The 17,823-nt window shown below is 40.8% G+C and overlaps 1 protein-coding gene across 10 annotated transcripts in view; it reads right to left on the bottom strand.

Moving 5' to 3' along the window:
- The window catches only part of LOC118388945 (N-terminal EF-hand calcium-binding protein 1-like), a 62,306-nt gene that overhangs the window by 31,173 nt on the left and 13,310 nt on the right, over positions 1-17,823 (bottom strand). For all 10 annotated transcript variants that reach the window (XM_052527261.1, XM_052527262.1, XM_052527263.1 and 7 more), the window contains exon 3: positions 1,123-1,231. In XM_052527261.1, coding sequence (XP_052383221.1) covers positions 1,123-1,231 — 109 coding nt within the window. The remainder of the gene's footprint in view (positions 1-1,122; positions 1,232-17,823) is intronic.

Genomic DNA, 17,823 nt, shown 5'->3' with positions numbered 1-17,823 from the left:
AAAATAAATCAGTGGGTCGTATTTAAATAGCCTCTTGTTTCTCATTCCCCACCATCTACTCTGTTGTTGATTAGTTCTGCAAAATGCTTCATCAAGTTTACAAGAAATGTGCATGTTGATGAATTGGACATGCCTGTGCTATGTTTCGCTATAAATCAAATCAATGTTGCACACCATTAGGCTATGGCAGTATACCTTATATATACCGTATACCAGGGCAATTTTAAATACTCACGGGATAATTTTAATAACATTTTAAAAAAATACATCTTTGCTTCCTGACGATCCACTGTTGTGCATCGCAAGAGAGGTGATCAAGTTACACATGATATTCACTACGGATGTTTGCCAGCTATCTTATAAGTTTAACTGTGTGCTTAATACATTTTCTCCAGTTCAGGGCCCCAGCTATGAATTTGGTTTGCTTAGTGTCTAGCTTGCAAGATCAATATTGTTGAACATAATATACTCTACAGGCATGTCAAAGTTCCAGAGTGTGATCTCTGCTAGTTTTAATGTTGTTTTTTTATACAGAGAATGTAAGCAATCACAACCCTCCTTTTACTTGTATCATTACACATCCTGCAAATCACCAGCAGAGGGCGACCATTTTGAATCCATTTTCACATTCACTCTGTTGGTAATACTTACAAATTTGATTATAACTCCTAAAGTAGAAGAGATCCCACTCTGGAACATTGATATTCCCCCCGAGTATATTATGCTCAACAATATGAAAAATGTACCAAATCTAAAATGGTATATTTTCAATATTCATAAATTAATGTAAGAAAATTGTTGTAAGATATTAATGTAAGGAAATACTACTCATATTATAGAGCAAGCGGTAAAGTGTAATATGAAACCAAATGTTGCTTTTTAGTTCCTACAGATGATACATTATGGTGTCTTAAAGGAGGCCTCGGTCAGGCCAAAATGTCACAAATACTCCAGCCTCAATTATTTCTCAATTATGCTTTAAGATACAAATGTAAAATACATGTCAACAATCCTTCCTCCTACTAAAGGACCCTTCTATGGATTAAATGTTGTGAAAATCCCCCAAAAATCATTGTCTTGTTTTGTTTTAGTTTCATGAGGAATCACAGAGAGGGAACATACTTATTCTGCCGCCCATCTATGGAGTAGAAGAGCTCCTGCAACTCCTCAGTGGTGAGAATCCCGTCTGCGAAATAAGCATTGAACTCATCAAACGACAGTTTTCCATCATCTGAAAGACAACACAAGACCACAGCTTATGCATCAACGACAGACACATGGCCAAAGGAAATCATACTAGGGTTCAAATACTATTTGCGGTCTTTCAAATGCTATGAGCGTTTGATTCGGCATGCCTGTGCCAGATGTTTGGAGTTTGAACTTTTGGGACAATTCCATTTTTGTCCATCCATTTATGCCAGACAAACTCAGCTTAAATTATTTGATAGAAAACAAATATTATTTGAACCCGGGTCTGGACGAAATAGAGCTGGCCTACATATAATAGCTTAAATGGTTACGTCCCAAATGTCACCCTGTTCCCTACATAGTGCACTACTTTTGAGAGCTTAGTTGTCTGATTTGTGATGAACATGTTCCTGGTGTTAAGCTGCCGCTTGGCAGGAGGACTAGACAGACAAACGTTGGAGCTGGAGTCAGCAGCTGGCTAGCCAGACTGGGCGTACTGACGGACAGAAGGAAGTCATCAGCAGATTTATAACACTTTGTGTGTATCCTAAACGACACTCCATTTACTATATAGTGCACTACTTTTGACCAGGGCCCATAAAGCTCTGGTCAAAAGAAGTGTACTATCAATGCGTAAAATGGTCTGTTTCCGAGTGTGTACATGCAAGGGAGAATATCTTTAATGATATGCAGTAGAAGCTCAGTATTGAGATGTCAGAATAAAAGCAGAGCTGGACCACTTGATTAGTTGGCTCTGAAAGGTCATGGATCTTTACACATGCTATTAGCCCCTACACCTTGTCTATTGTACTCATATAATGCCCCAATTCATCTCAGCAGGCAATCTACTCCAAACATGTATTTAGTAGGTATATAACCTAGTTCATACATTTTAAAAATGTCTTAAGAATGATAGACTATAAAGTTAATGGAGCCTATATTCATACAATCCTCAATTAAAGATCCAACATCTAATCAAACTTCAATTCAAATGTTATTTGAAGTGCATTTAAAAGAGCAACACACTTAAAACAATAAAATGAAAAAACAAGCACGGCAATAAAAGAGATCAAATGTTATCAAAGAACATAAAACATAAAAACATAAAACATAAAACAAAATAGGAAAAGTAATCCTTCTCATCCCCCCTTAAAAAAAAATTTAGATGCACAAATGTTCCACTATGTCATAAGGTGTAAATTTGAACTGGATAATAAAACTTAAATGTAAATGTAATAAAGCCGTCATTGATTAAAGGCCAAGCTAAAAAGGCTGGTTGACAATTGGGATTAACATAACAAAAATGTATAATAAATTGTGGAAAAAATGATGATACTTTATAAAATAAACAAACCATTTAAGAAATAAACATGAGAAATGCACAAGTTTCCATTTGCTGGACCAACAAGCTCCTCACAACAGAACAACTGTGTTGCTATGCCTGGTGTTAGCTCTACATCTGGTTGAATGAGTGGTAGACCAATCTGTCTGTCAGTGGCGAACCACGTGGTAAGTACATATGATGAGCGAAAACGTATACTTTGATCAGTGCTTATAACCTCTCACAGCATCCCTACCTTATCATGTTCTGTCAGCTGTACAATGGTGAAATCCTTGTTTAGATACATGAATGTGAAGACACCATACAGATCATGCCGATCTTCACTTCCTTATGACAAACAGCGGTTTAGGGGGCAGGCAAATAATGTCTGAGCTCACTGCAAATTCAACACCGGTCATATCCTTATTCTCATAGATCGTTATTCTAAATTATGTAAGTACTTGGTACCATCAGAACCTACGTGTACTGCACGTCATCGCTCTCATGACTGCCTGCTAACAAGTTTGTCATATTATCAGTCAGTTGGCCAGACCCTGCTCTTAACCTCTTGGGCAGTTCAATAATTTCTCATTAAATTAACTGAGATGCTGTGATTGTTGGTCTTCTGTTTACCGATGAAATCACTGAAATGGAAAGCATCAGAAACGATATACTGGACCATAGTCCAAAAAGTGTTTATTCAAGAGGTTAGGTAGGGGCATATTTGGTGTGCAATACTGTTTTCCATAAAACCTTGCAAAGCTCTCACGGAACTGTTGCAAGTGGCGATGATCCTCTCTAACTCGCTCCATTGTGATACATCTAGCACATAATATGGTACAGGCTTTGATAAAATGGGATCAGAAATCATAATGGGCATCCTCAACAAGTCCTTTAAGAGCGAATAAGGAGTAAACGTATGTCAACATTTTTCATTCTTGTTCACTGAAATGAGAAAACCCTGAAGAGATTTTAGCGGGTACTTGGCACATGCCTGCAGGTGCTTTCAGTTCATCATCTTTAAGATGAGTATGTGTTTGTATTCCATCTTCAAGCACACCAATATTCTTCCAGACTGTAAAAAAAAAAGTGTTTTGCTGTCCCAGTAAAAGAATATGCATTGACAAAACCGACATGTGCGGAACTATGGGGCAAAATAGACATGGTTGGCTTAGACTGTTAACAACATGTAAACTATATTTAGTCTCCCATGTTTATTGAAAACATAAATACATTTGCACAATGAGCACTTGTCTCTCAAATACATTGTTAGTTGTTGGTTATCTAGCTCGTGAATTCTTGCCACATTAGCATTGACATGAAATCAGCCAAAACACCTCAGAACAAGACACAGTATTAAGAACAAGATGAAACTATCTGGAAAAAAAATCACATAGTGTTTCCCCACATGGAAGTTTGTCATTGTTGGTAGCTATCTGGCCATCCTGTATCACAACAACTCACAGACTTCTGCCCTATTGTAGTGTGCACATCTTTTCCATGACATTGTCAGCTAACCCATCTATAGGATCCACTACAGCCATGTTTATGGGCAATGAAATATGGCAATTTAAATAGCTCTCTGCCTTGATCTTCGTCTGTGTCCAAATACTCCCTTGCATTTTGTGAACTTCATTCTGACGTTGTTGTCCTTCCAGTGCATGATGGAATAAAATGCTTTTCATCCCATTTCCATGGAAATGGTTCTAGGCATTTGTTGCAACCTGTGTGAGCTTGACCTGAATCTGTGTTGTTGGAACAGATAAAAAGATTGTGAATAAATCCCAAGTAGGCTACATGAAAGTTAGAAACATCACACCAACAAAAAAAGTTTCTAATAAAAGTTTCTAATCGAATGACATGGAAAATAAACAGGGGCCAACTTTATAAACGGTTATGATATGTTATCGATGTACTCTAGCTTTGAGCGAAGTCTTGTGGATCTGTGCACCTAGAGCCAAAGATGGTGGATAAATGAAGATGCCTTACTCAGCCCGTTTACCATTGAAAAAATGTGTCACAGTTCCGGTCTACTTAATTAAGCGGTGGCTCTCCTATAGATATTACATTTATATTTTTGTCATTTAGCAGATTAACATATTTTTTTTAACCTTTATTTAACCAGGCAAGTCAGTTAAGAACAAATTCTTATTTTCAATGACGGCCTAGGAACAGTGGGTTAACTGCCTGTTCAGGGGCAGAACTACAGAACGACCTTGTCAGTTCGGGGATTTGAACTTGCAACCTTGCGGTTACTAGTCCAACACTCTAACCACTAGGCTACCCTGCCACCCCGTATACACTAGGAGTCAGGAGGCAGGTGCAGAAGGTAAGTTTAATAAAGAGAATAAGCAGATAAACAAAACAGGAGACACGTACTGAAAGTGAACAAAAAGCATATACTGCATGAAGACCAAGGCTACTGAGGACTAAATAAAGGGGAAGTAATCAAGGTAATGATGAAGGCAGGTGTGCTTGATGATGGTTGCCAGGTATGCGTAATGTGGGTTGCTAGGACCAGTGGTTCGTAGACCGGCGACGTCGAGCGCCGGAGTGAGGGAACGGGAGTGGGCGTGACACAAATGCTCTTATCCAGAGCAACTTACAGGAGCAATTAGGGTTAAGTGCCTTGCTCAAGGGCACGTCAACAGATTTTTCACCTTTCGGTTACTGGCACAACACTCTTAACTGCTAGGCTACCTGCCGCCCCACGATATAGCAGCTTGGTCTGTTCTACTTGTATATGAACCAGAATTTCTTTGCCAGTGAGATCTCGATTCCTCTTCCGTCTAACTTGTATCACAGAGGCTGCAGTCCAAATTGAAAGTAGACAGCCCTCGGCCCTTGAATGACGTATTAAATCGTCACATCCGAATGTACCTTAAATGTCCCTGGCCCAAGCGAGGGAGAGTGATGAATCGGAGAGGCAACGTCCTTGGTGGAAATCTTGAAGTTGAGTTTAAAAACAACCAGCCTAAAGCTATTCATGTACCTATAGTTCTATAGTTTGGTCATTTATTCCAATAAATTTCCGAATTCACAAATGTTAATGAAGCTGTCCGGAGACACCTGAAACCCCACCTTTTTAAGGAATACCTAGGATAGGATAAGTAATCCTTCTCCCCCCCCCCCCTTTAAGATTTAGATGCACTATTTTAAAGTGACTATCCTACTGGATGTCATAAGGTGAATGCACCAATTTGTAAGTCGCTCTGGATAAGAGCGTCTGCTAAATGACTTAAATGTAAATGTAAGCTAGCTACGTTTTATAGGCTCCTCACTACGAGATTAAGCCAATTTGCCAACACTAAAATCAACTAAAATCAATGTCGTAATATAAACAGTACCAGTCAAAAGTTTGGACACACGTACTCACTCCAGGGTTTTTCTTTATTTTAACAATTTTCTACATTGTAGAATAATAGTGAAGACTTCTGATCTATGAAATAACACATGACGGTTATTTGATCAAATCAATTAACTATGTTTAATTATTACGTGATTAATTACGTGACAATTAACTCAGAAAAAGTTTGTTTAATGAGTTACCTTTTCCTGAATTAACTCAAAAATATCAGAATATTTCGTCATCGTATTAGTCATCCATTAAATATTATTACATCATATCAGTCTCAATCTGAACGTCGTTGACTTCAAATCTGCACGAACCCTAGTCTAAATGATGATTCAGCGATACACAAATTGGCTTAAACATCTCAAGACATCAGTCAGGAAGTTAAAGCTTGGTGGCAAATTGGTCTTCCAAATGGACAATGGCCCCAAGCATACTTCCAAAGTTGTGGCAAAATGGTTTAAGGACAACAAAGTCAAGGTATTGGAGTGGCCATCACAAAGCCCTGACCTTATACCTATAGAAAATGTGTGAGCAGAAGTGAAAAAGCGTGTGCGAGCAAGGAGGCCTACAAACCTGACTCAGTTACAGCAGCTCTGTCAGCAGGAATGGGCCAACATTCACTCAACTTATTGCGGGAAGCTTGTGGAAGGTTAACCGAAAGTTTGACCCACGTTAAACAATTTAAAGGCAATGTCAACTTCTGACCCACTAGGAATGTGATGAAAGAAATAAAAGCTGAAATAGATCATTCACTCTGCTATTATTCTGACATTTCATATTCTTAAAATAAAGTGGTGATCCTAACTGACTTGGCTCATTCATTCCCCTCCTCTCCCCTGTAACTATTCCCCAGGTCGTTGCTGCAAATGTTCTGTCAACTTACCTGGTAAAATAGCGGATAAATAAATAAATAAAATGACTTGGAATTTTTACTAGAACTAGAATCTCCCCTTTCTGTAGAGTTTGGATGCTACTGACATTTTTTTTTAAATGCAAAAAAACAGATATCTCTATCTCAAACTGACATATTTTGATGAGGAGTTTTGTATTATGTTAAATACCGGTCATGTCTCAGGCTGGACACATTGGCAGTCAGGATCTCTATTCTCCACTGAGTGTTGTTAACACCCATGGTTCCCCTTATCCCTTATCGGTGAAAAGAAACTGTGTTCGGAGATGAAACACCTAAGTTCTTCAAACTGGCATGGAAGTGGCTAGAGTCTTAAGAGGTGTCAAGGATAATTAGGAGTCTGAAACTAGGGTATTTGGTGCAGTGTACAGTATATAGGGAATAGGGTGTCATTTGGGATGGAGAGCCCTGTACGGGCATGCATTTTAAGCCTGAGCCATAACCATACACGCGACATTCAGGCCCGATTGCTTCTGCCAAATTTAAAACCCAGACCTGCCGGAAACCCAAAATCAGAAATAAATTCCTTAGTTAATAAAAACCATTAGATGCTCTTCTCTGTCTGTCTCTCGCTCCCTGCGCGCAGGCATAACAATGGCTTGGGCTGCTCTCCTCAATGAGACACGAGAAAGCTGTGGGCTACTTTGACACTCTAAACTCTGACGAAACTCAAGGAACATGATTATTTTCTGCAAAATAGTCCTGTCTTATATTTGATGAGGTCGAAGCGCTTCTGACACCATGTTGTGATTATATCAGATATGACTGTACTGTGTAGCAGAGCACAAGCAAATGGCTCAGATTCACAATGTTCATCCCCAACCAAACTCTAGTTGAGTTTCATTTTTTATTTAACCTTTATTTAACTAGGCAAGTCCGTTATGAACAAATTCTTATTTGCAATGATGGCTTAGGAAGAGTGGGTTAACTGCATTGTTCAGGGGTAGAACAACAGATTTTTACCTAGTCAGCTTGGGGATTCGATCAAGCAACCTTTCGGTTACTGGCCCAACACTCTAACCAAACAGGCCCTACCCGGCTCTAACCCGATGTATGATGTCGGGGCCCGTCGGGTTCAGGTTGGATAGCAGAGCTCTATTGGGATGCAGCCTTTGGCTCGAGTTCTCAGCTCTAGTCTAGGACACAAAGTAAGGCACTTTGAAAGGGCAAACCATATCAAAACACTCAAAAAGAACTCAGAGCTACTTCCCAAATAGTCAGGCCAATCTGGCCAAATTGCGCACAACAAGGTAACAATGATTATAATTAAATATGCCAGAAGTTCCAGACGAATGATTCTGCTCAATTCAAGGGCAAATTTGAGGACCATCTGTTCGCCGGGCTCCGTGGCACACCTCATGGCGGTTCTGAATTTGTAATGTGCTGGGTGGGAGGATGATGCAAGGCCGTTGCCGCCACCTCCTCTCACTTAAAATACTGTAGCTAACGACAACCCAACCAAATGGCTATTACCCTTTTAAAAGCCGTGACAAACAGAATTCAAGTCAATGTTTACAACTTTGTTCTGGGAATAGGAAAAGGCCAATTTTGACAAAATGAAAGGGTTCTTCGTTTAACTAGGTCCTATATGATGCAATCAATGGCTTTGTTCAGAATTGTGGCTCATTGATAAGATAAATCAGGCAAAGCCTATTATACAGCTGAAATCTCCAAGGAATATTCTTCCACAAAATCAGAGTTTTTAGGAAATAGAAGTAGATATGCAGTAAACTTGGTCCAATATTTTGATGCTTTATCTAGAAACAATGGGAGGCCGTCTGCACTCTTCTATAGTCCTTATTTCAAAAATAATGTCAACACATGTTTCAAAAACAGGATGAAGGAAAGGGTAGATACTAGATCTAGTTCATGTTGTACAGATCCCGATATAGATGTGTGCCTTCAACATCTGACTGTGCCCTTCTTTCATTGAAGACCTCTCATGTCTTGCCGTCCAGCCACTATATTTGATGCCTTGCTCTTTGGCAGCCCAATGGTGACTACTGGGAGCTCACCTTTTTTGACAGCTCTAGGTGGAAATGTTGTCCTCGTAGAAACCAGGACGACTTAGAAGAGCACATTATTTCCATGTTTTCGGCTTATTTCATCTATTAGTACGGAGGGGTCAGACAGAAGGAAGAGCGATTGAGTAGCCTGCTGTGGGATTAAAGTACTTATGGGAATTTACCTTGATTAGAAGAGAATAACAGCATGAGCCAGTTCAAATCCCCAGTGACTGGATCTGTGACTCAATAATCAGCTAGGCCTATTGACATGCGCTCTGCCCCAAATTGCAGGCTTGCCAAATAGGCATAGGACCACCCATACGTAGAATGTATGCACACATGACTGTAAGTCGCTTTGGATAAAAGCGTCTGCTAAATGGCATATATTATTATATTATTATAAGCTTGTGATTTGAAACAATCCACAGCTATTATTTTTTTTTAAAGAAGCCAATGGTCGTCAATTTTTCTGTGAAGTGATGCTCTCTGGCGAAGTATTTTTTAATGATTTTAATCATTTTGGTATAGACAGGAGAAATTACATAATTTTGGCAAATGCATTTCCATTTATACTTCCCCATTGGACCCACCGCTATGCCATTTCTCTACTGTTCTATTGGTTTTCATATGAACTTTTTTTCCATTGTCCAGAAGCACAATCCTGCTCATATTAGAAACCCATCCTAGTTGTTGCACCTTAAATTCCACTCCTTTCTAAGTTTCTAACAGAGATTTGTTAACTCTGTCACATATGGAACCGCTATCAGGTGCACTGTTTAGAATGGTGTTCTCCCACAAATTGCATTTTGGCAAATGTTTGAAAATTAGGTTTAATTGGTTGCTTCATTACGATTTGCATGTTCTGTTAAGATGCACTAAATGTGATTTATGTCATTCTGACATTCTGAGAACTGTGGATGAATGCCCTAATGTGCTTTCCACCCAATGCATATGGGTCCAGGTAAATTCAAATCTTCCCGGTCACGTTGTATAGTGCCACATTGTCCTAACGGAAAAAATGTCATCCATATATACTTTATCAGTATATTGCTGTACTGACAAATATACAAAAATATATTAAGCAATATATTGAAATACACTGAGTATACCAGACATTAGGAACACATTCATAATATTGAGTTGCACCCCTACCTTTTGCCATCAGATCAAACTCAAATTGGTCGGGGCATGGACTCTACAAGGTGTCGAAAGTGTTCCACAGTGATGCTGACCGATGTTGACTCCAATGCATCCATCCCACTGTTGTGTCAAGTTGGCTGGATGTCCTTTGGGTTGTGGACCATTCTTGATACACATGGAAAAACCCAGCCGCGTTGCAGTTCTTGACACAAACCGGTGCGCCTGGCATCTACTACCATACCTAGCTCAAAGACACTTAAATCTTTTGTCTTTGTTTGAAAATACTGGGATGTCTGGGACTGCTCAAAGATGGGATCAGTAACCCTCAGATTGCATCTCTGACTTGCTCACATTAAATGAGCATTGGGGACGGCTGCGCGCCCTAAGTAGGCAACAACATGGGAATTTTGTGCCCGATCACAAAAACTTGTCTGGAACATCTAAAATCAGTACCAAAATTGCGTAGTGTATGTCCGGCCTTAACTTTAAATCAACAAAAAGGATAAAGACCTGACCACACTGGAAGTTATAGACCTGTCAACCTTCGTAATGTGGATGGAAAGATATTATCTTAAGAATCTTGCCTCTAGACTGGAGAAAACTATTCCAGATATCATCCACTCTGACCAGGTTGGCTTTGGGAACTTAAGTGATAGCTTCGGACGTTTGTGGCTGAATAAATCTGGATCCTGCCCTGGTTTTTCAAGTTTGTCCTCAGTAGATTAGGTTTGGTTCTGGGTTTATGAATTGATGTCCTGTTTTTCAGGTCCTATGACAGCTGTACAGACTAATGGAATGATTTCGCAATTGTTTATTTATCTAGATCTACAAAACTGGAGGACCCTCTCTCTCCTTTGCTGTTTTTGATAGCGATAGAACCTCTGGCGATATCTATAAGGGGAAACCCAGAGATTCAACAAGTATATAGGGGAGAGGAATACAAATTGTTCTTATAAGCTGATGACATTGTGTTGCTGATTAAAAACTCCATGTCATTGATCCAACCACTGCTCAAAACTGTGGAGATACGTTCTGTTATTTCCGGATACAAGGCTAATTGGCATAGATCTGAGGCTATGCCAGTCTCTACAATACTCCCGTCCGCTATGGTTAACCCCTTTTGATTGCAAGTGTATACAATCGGGTATTAATTATCTGGGGATTGTGTTGACATTCGAGTTAGATAAGATAGTGGATATCAATATGCTTCCAGTCCTCCAACAAAGAAAACAAAACATTGACAAGTGGAAGTTGTTCAATCCTAGTTTATGGGGGGGAACTTTTATTCAATTAAAATGATGGTTACTCCTAAGTTTAATTATATTTAAATGATGCTACTGATATGCATTCCAGCATACATTTGTAAGCAGTATAATTGCATTATTAAAGAGCAACTGAAAGCACAGATTGGTTGCTAATGAAGAAAAACGAGATTTCAGTCTTGGCGTTGTGGTTTGATGTGGTAGTTACTGATGTGTCTCCCATGAGTCACCGTAGGAACAATGGCAGTATCAGTTCTTCAAAGTAGTAAGTGCATCTAAGATAACTCAAGAATTTTGTAATTAAATTAGAAGTCTTTGCAGGGGAAGTTTTAGTGGTGCAATTTTACATCTAGCTACGGTATTTAATAAGTAAAAAATGTGCAACGTGATCTCTTATGTAAACCAAGTCCAATCCGCTGTGCTGCTGGGCAGGTCAGTCTCACAGTCTGTGTGTTCTGCGGCAGCATTGGATAGAGTGCAATCACTGCAGCTGTGTATCCCGTGTTACTGGGCAAGTGTCGAAATCAAAAACCAATGCTCAAGTAAGTTATGATGAACCTTTGGATGAGATTGACTTTATCACCAAAATTATGATATTTACACTGCAGTCAATTTTGACACTAGAATGTTTGTCTAATATCGATGCCACATCGGCCGTTTTCTATCAGAGAAGTTGATTGTTGCCTTCAGTTGTGCTTTAAATACTTTACATGGGAGGGAAAAAAGACCATGCATTGGTATGCTGAAAATACATGCCCCTAAAGAAAGAGGGATATGACTCCCGGCAAGGCCGGTCCATGCCGTTCTGACGCTCTAGGCAAGACCAAAAAATGCCAACCCTGCAAAAATGGATCGTCCCAGTAAGCAAAATTAAGTCTAAAACACGTATTTTCCAGGCGTTGAAGTTACATGCTGACCTGACCAGACCGGACACGTCGCGTGCGTCGCAAAATAAATGTAGAAATCCATGTTATTCAATTATTGCACCCACACTGCTCGCAGGCGCCAACGAGTGTCTGCGATGCCAATGGCTAAAATATAACTCCTTTCTATTTCTGACACAGATCGCGCTGAAAGTCCTGCCTCTCCCAACTCCTCATTGGTTTATAGAAGCAGGTACCTACGTGCCATCTCCTCATTGGTTATACCCACGTGGGTGATTGAAAGACAAACTGTTTTGCCGGTCGTCGTGGTAATACTATGAAAGTTTAGATGCAATCACCATATAAGTTCAAAGATGAAAAAGCTTGGAAGGAGGAGAGATGACTAGAAACGATTCATTTGGCTGTTTTATGTGTGGATTAATTGTCGGAGTAGAGGACCTTGTGCATTTTAGGTAAAATAACAACTCAATGTTTATATCCCAGGACAAATTAGCTAGCAACAAATTAATATCATTGGTTCAGAGTTTGTTTTGATATTTTAACCTGGGTGTCGTGATCGCGTTTGGTGTAGGGGGACAAAATAAATGTATGCGCACGTGTTCAGTCGGTTTGGGTTCCGTGTTCCGTTCTGAAGGTGAAAATATGCATTTTCCAGGACTATGAAAATGCATTTTTCCCAGACATTGAAATAAAAACGTATCATCTGGATGTTGAAATTAGGTTTCTTTTCAGTTCTGAATGAAGGTTGAAACTATGCATTTTTTGGATGTTGAAATCAGGCAAATTTTGGGTTCTGATTGAAAGTTGAAAAGACGTCATTTATAGACGTCGATGTTTGGGCCTAATCAAAAACCGGACAAAAAATAAAAATATATATATTTTTTAAAAACGATGTCCGGGGACGATGAAATCAAGGCCGGTCCAAATCTGAACCAAACATAGACGTCTATGAGTGATTCTGATTTTGTCCGGACCAAAAGACGCCCAAAAGGCATCAGCATCGGTCCGTTCTTACTGTGATTAAAATAACTGCCAATGTCAGTGTGCTGATTCAATGAATGATGGTGCTGAGTTTGCCTTTTAGACCAACATTTAATTTTAAGGTGCTCCAGAGCTTTTTACTGTCATTCTTCATATAATTTCTTTGTTTCATAGTGTGGTTTCTTCTTTTTATTCAGTTTAGTCACATAATTTTCTCAATTTGCAGTACTTTTGCCAATCGGTTGTGCAGACGGACTTAAATGCCATTCGTTTTACATCAAACTGACATCAGTCAGTTTACATCCGTCGTTTTACATCATTACATCAGTCTAAAATAGGTGATGCATTCAAATATGGCTGCACTGTAACTATAGATGCACGTTAGCACATATGCTAATGCTAAAAATGCTTTAAAAATCTTATTTTCATCAACCATATATCAGATTGACTCCAGATGTTATATATAATTAGTTTCTAATGAATTTAAAAGAGTTACAGCACTAGACTAAACTTAACTTGCATCATTGTTGTGATATTGAGAAAAGCATGGTAATATTATAATATTTTACACCTTTTTCTCCCCAATCTTGTGATATTCAAATTGGTAGTTACATCACTGCAACTCCCGTACGGACACAGGAGATGTGAAGGTTGAGAGTCATACGGCCTCAGAAACACTATCCTGCCAAGCAGCACTGCTTCTTGACACACTGCTCACTTAACCCAGATGCAAGCCGCACCAATGTGTTGGTGTACAACTGGTGACCGTGTCAGCGTGCGGCCGGCCCGTCACAAGGAGTCGCTAGAGCACGATAGGACAAGGACATCCTGGCTGGTCAAACCCTCCCCTAAATCCAGAAAAAAAACTGGGCCAATTGGGTGCTGCCTCATGGGTCTCCCAGTCACGTACGGCTGCGGCACAGCCTGGGATTGAACCCTGGTCTGTAGTGACGCCTCAAGCATGGTGATGCAGTGCCTTAGACCACTGCGCTACTCAGGAGGTTGGTAAAGCTTTTACTGATTGTACCTAAAGGAAGATTGTCATGTAGGAACTGATTAGTTGTTTTGTTATCCAGCGGATCTTGTGTCCTCTCTATCATCCTGCAAACCCCGTTCATTGCTGCTTGCAGCTATACTTGTATTTATTATTACATTTAATTGAACAGGGGCAACATACAACAAAACACAAGTCTCAGTACACTTCAGAAAAGATGCGTAGAAACAGATTTTGGGAAACCCTGCTCTACACCAGATTGTTTGGGGGGGAAATTAGACGCCTTCATAAACAAAACAGTTTTTTGGGGAAAAATTAGGCAAATTAGGCTAAACACAAAAACGTTTTTTGGTAGTGCCCTTTAAAAACATTGGTGTGGCACATTAAAATCAGTTATGTTTTGCCTAATTCATTTTTTTTAATTCAAAATGTTTTCCCCAAATTTTTTTTGTTAAATCATAAAAACAGCTGAATGTGATGTTCTATGCTCACAACAATACTTAAACCACATCAAATCCAATGTTATGTCACATGCTCCAAATACAACAGTGAAATGCTTACTTACAAGCCCTTAACCAACAATGCAGTTAAGAAAAATACAAAAAATAAAAAATAAAAGTAACAAATAAAGAGCAAGAAGTAAAATAACAATAGCTAGGCTATATACAGGGGGTACCAGTAAAGAGTCAGTGTGCAGGGGCACCTGTTGGTCAAGGTAATTGAAGTAAAATGTACATGTAGGTAGAGGGGTAGAAGCTGTTTAGAAGCCTCTTGGACCTAGACGTGGCGCTCTGGTACTGCTTGCCATGTGGTAGCAGAGAGAACAGTCTATACTAGGGTGGCTGGAGTCGTTGACCATTTTTAGGGCCTTCCTCTGACAATGCCTGGTATAGAGGTCCTGGATGGCAGGAAATTTGGCCCCAATGATGTACTGGTCCGTTCGCACTACCCTCTGTTGTGCCTTGCAGTAGGAGGCAGAGCAGTTGCCATACCAGGCAGTGATGCAACCTGTCAGGATGCTCTCGATGGTGCAGCTGTAGAACCTTGAGAATCTGAGGACCCAGTCTCCTGAGGGGGAATAGGTTTAGTCTTGCCCTCTTCACGACTGGCTTGGTGTGCTTGGAACATGACCTCCTCCCTATAGGCTGTCTCATCGTTGTTGGTGATCAGGCCTACTACTGTTGTGTCATCAGCAGGGGACTGAGCACCCACCCCTCAGGGGCCCATGTGTTGAGAATCAGCGTGGCGGATGTGTTGTTACCTACCCTTACCACCTGGGGGGTAGCCCGTCAGGAAGTCCAGGATCGAGTTGCAGAGGGAGGTGTTTAGTCCAAGGGTCCTTAGCTTAGTGATGAGCTATGAGGGCACTATGGTGTTGAACGCTGAGCTGTAGTCAATGAATAGCATTCTCACATAGGTGTTCCTTTTGTACAGGTGTGAAAGGGCAGTGTGAAGTGCAATAGAGATTGCATCATCTGTGGATCTGTTGGGGCAGTATGCACATTGGAGTGAGTCTAGGGTTTCTGGGATAATGGTGTTGATGTGAGCCATGACCAGCCTTTCAAAGCACTTCATGTCTACAGACGTGAGTGCTATGGGTCGGTAGTACTTTAGGCAGGTTATCTTAGTGTTCTTGGGAACAGGGACTATGGTGGTCTGCTTGAAACATGTTGGTATTACAAGCTCAGACAGGGAGAGGTTGAAAATGTCAGTGAACTTGCCAGTTGGTCATGGCATGCTCGGAGTACACGTCCTGGTAATCCGTCTGGCCCTGTGGCCTTGTGAATGTTGACCTGTTTAAAGTTCTTACTCACACCGGCTGCGGAGAGCGTGATCACACAGTTGTCCGGAACAGCTGATGTTCTCATGCATGTTTTAGTGTTACTTGCCTCTAATTTGGCTCGTCTGGTAGGCTTGTGTCACTGAGCAGCTTTTGGCTGTGCTTCCCTTTGTAGTCTGTAGTAGTCTGCAAGCCCTGCCACATCCAATGAGCATCGGAGCCGGTGTAGTACGATTCGACCTTAGTCTTGTTTTGAGGCTTTGCCTGTTTGATGGTTCCTCAGGAGGCCATAGCGGGATTTCTAATAAGCTTCCGGTTTAGAGTCCTGCTCTTTGAAAGTGGAGGCTCTACCCTTTAGCTCAGTGCGGATGTTGCCTGTAATTCATGGCTTCTGGTTGGGGTATGTACGTACAGTCACTGTGGGGACGACGTCATCAGTGCACTTATTGATGAAGCCAGTGACTGATGCCAGAGCTTTGTACGTGTCTCTGTGTGTGGAGTATAGCATAGTATAACGGATTTATGTTTCCCTGCATTAAAGTCCTCGGCCAGTAGGGGCGCCACCTCTGGATGAGCATTTTCCTGTTTGCTTGTGGTTCTATACAGTTCATTGAGTGCGGTTTTAGTGCCAGCACTAATACCGGACATTCACCAAAAAGATCAGTTCTAGTTGCTATCCAAACTGAGCATTTACCCACTGAAGTCGGTTACGACGACGAACTGCAGTCAGGTCAGGACCCTGGTAAGGATGACGAGCACGCAGATGAGCTTCCCTTAGATGGTTTCTACAGAAATTCTTCAGTTGTGACTCGTCTCAGACCGTCCCGCAGGTGAAGAAGCTTGATGTGGTAGTCCTGGGCACACGTGGTCTGCGGTTGTGAGGCCGGCTGGAGAAATGAACATTCAATTATCTGGCAACAGCTCTGTTGGACATTCCTGCTGTCAGCATAGCAATTGCACGCTCCCTCAAAACATGATACATCTGTGGCATTGTGTTGTGTGACAAAAATAGACAATTATTGTATTTTATTGTCCCCAGCACAAGGTGCAACTGTGTATTGATGTTTACTCAGATTCTTGATATGCCACACCTGTCCGGGGGATTGACTATCTCGGAAAAGGAGAAATGCTCACAAACAAGGATGTAAACAGTGGCAGGCCACACAAGCTCAGAGAACCGTACTGCCGAGTGCTGAAGTGTGTAAAATGTGTCTGTCCTCGGTTGCAACACTCACTACAGCCTTCCAAACTGCCTCTGGAAGCAACGTCAGCACAAGAACTGTTTGTTGGGAGCTTTATGAATTGGGTTTCCATGGCCGAGCAGACGGGATGCAAAGCATCGGCTGGAGTGGTGTAAAGCTCACCGCCATTGGACTCTGGTGTAGTGGAAGTGCATTCTCTGGAGTGGTGAATTACACTTCACCAACTGGCAGTCCGACAGACATATCTGGGTTTGGCAGATGCCAGGAGAATGCTACCTGCCGGGATGCATAGTTGTTATAGAAATTCATATGATTTATATGTTTACGGTAATGGTAAGATAATGACTCAATTATGTATAAGGTCAAATTAATGATAAGGCAATAACTAACAGTATTCCACCCTGTCACTGTATAATGGAGTGAAATTAGGTTTGAATCATAAGACTAGAATTCATGAATGTTTGTGCATAGGAAAAGAGGTACTGTTACAGACAACTTGTGACCACTGTGAAACTGATAACAGGGAAGGAGGTCTCCCCACCCAGGGAGGGGAGAAACCGTTAGGCTTGCAGTAGATCATGAAACATATTGAAGCAATGCATTTGTTGGAAAATTCTTGTAAGCAGCATTGACAGTGTTATAGAGGAGGAGGGGCATTTACAACCCCTGGGAATTATTCAAGGCTTAAGTGATAGTTGAGTTCAAAACATTGGGATAAAAATTCTCATGACAATAGTGCCAACTGTAAAGTTTGGTGGAGGAGGAATAATGGTTTGGGCTTACTTTCATGGTTCGGTTTA

Source organism: Oncorhynchus keta, chromosome 10 (assembly GCF_023373465.1).
Source record: "Oncorhynchus keta strain PuntledgeMale-10-30-2019 chromosome 10, Oket_V2, whole genome shotgun sequence".
NCBI classification, from domain to species: Eukaryota; Metazoa; Chordata; class Actinopteri; order Salmoniformes; family Salmonidae; genus Oncorhynchus; species Oncorhynchus keta.
This window is presented reverse-complemented; position numbering and strand designations above follow the sequence as displayed.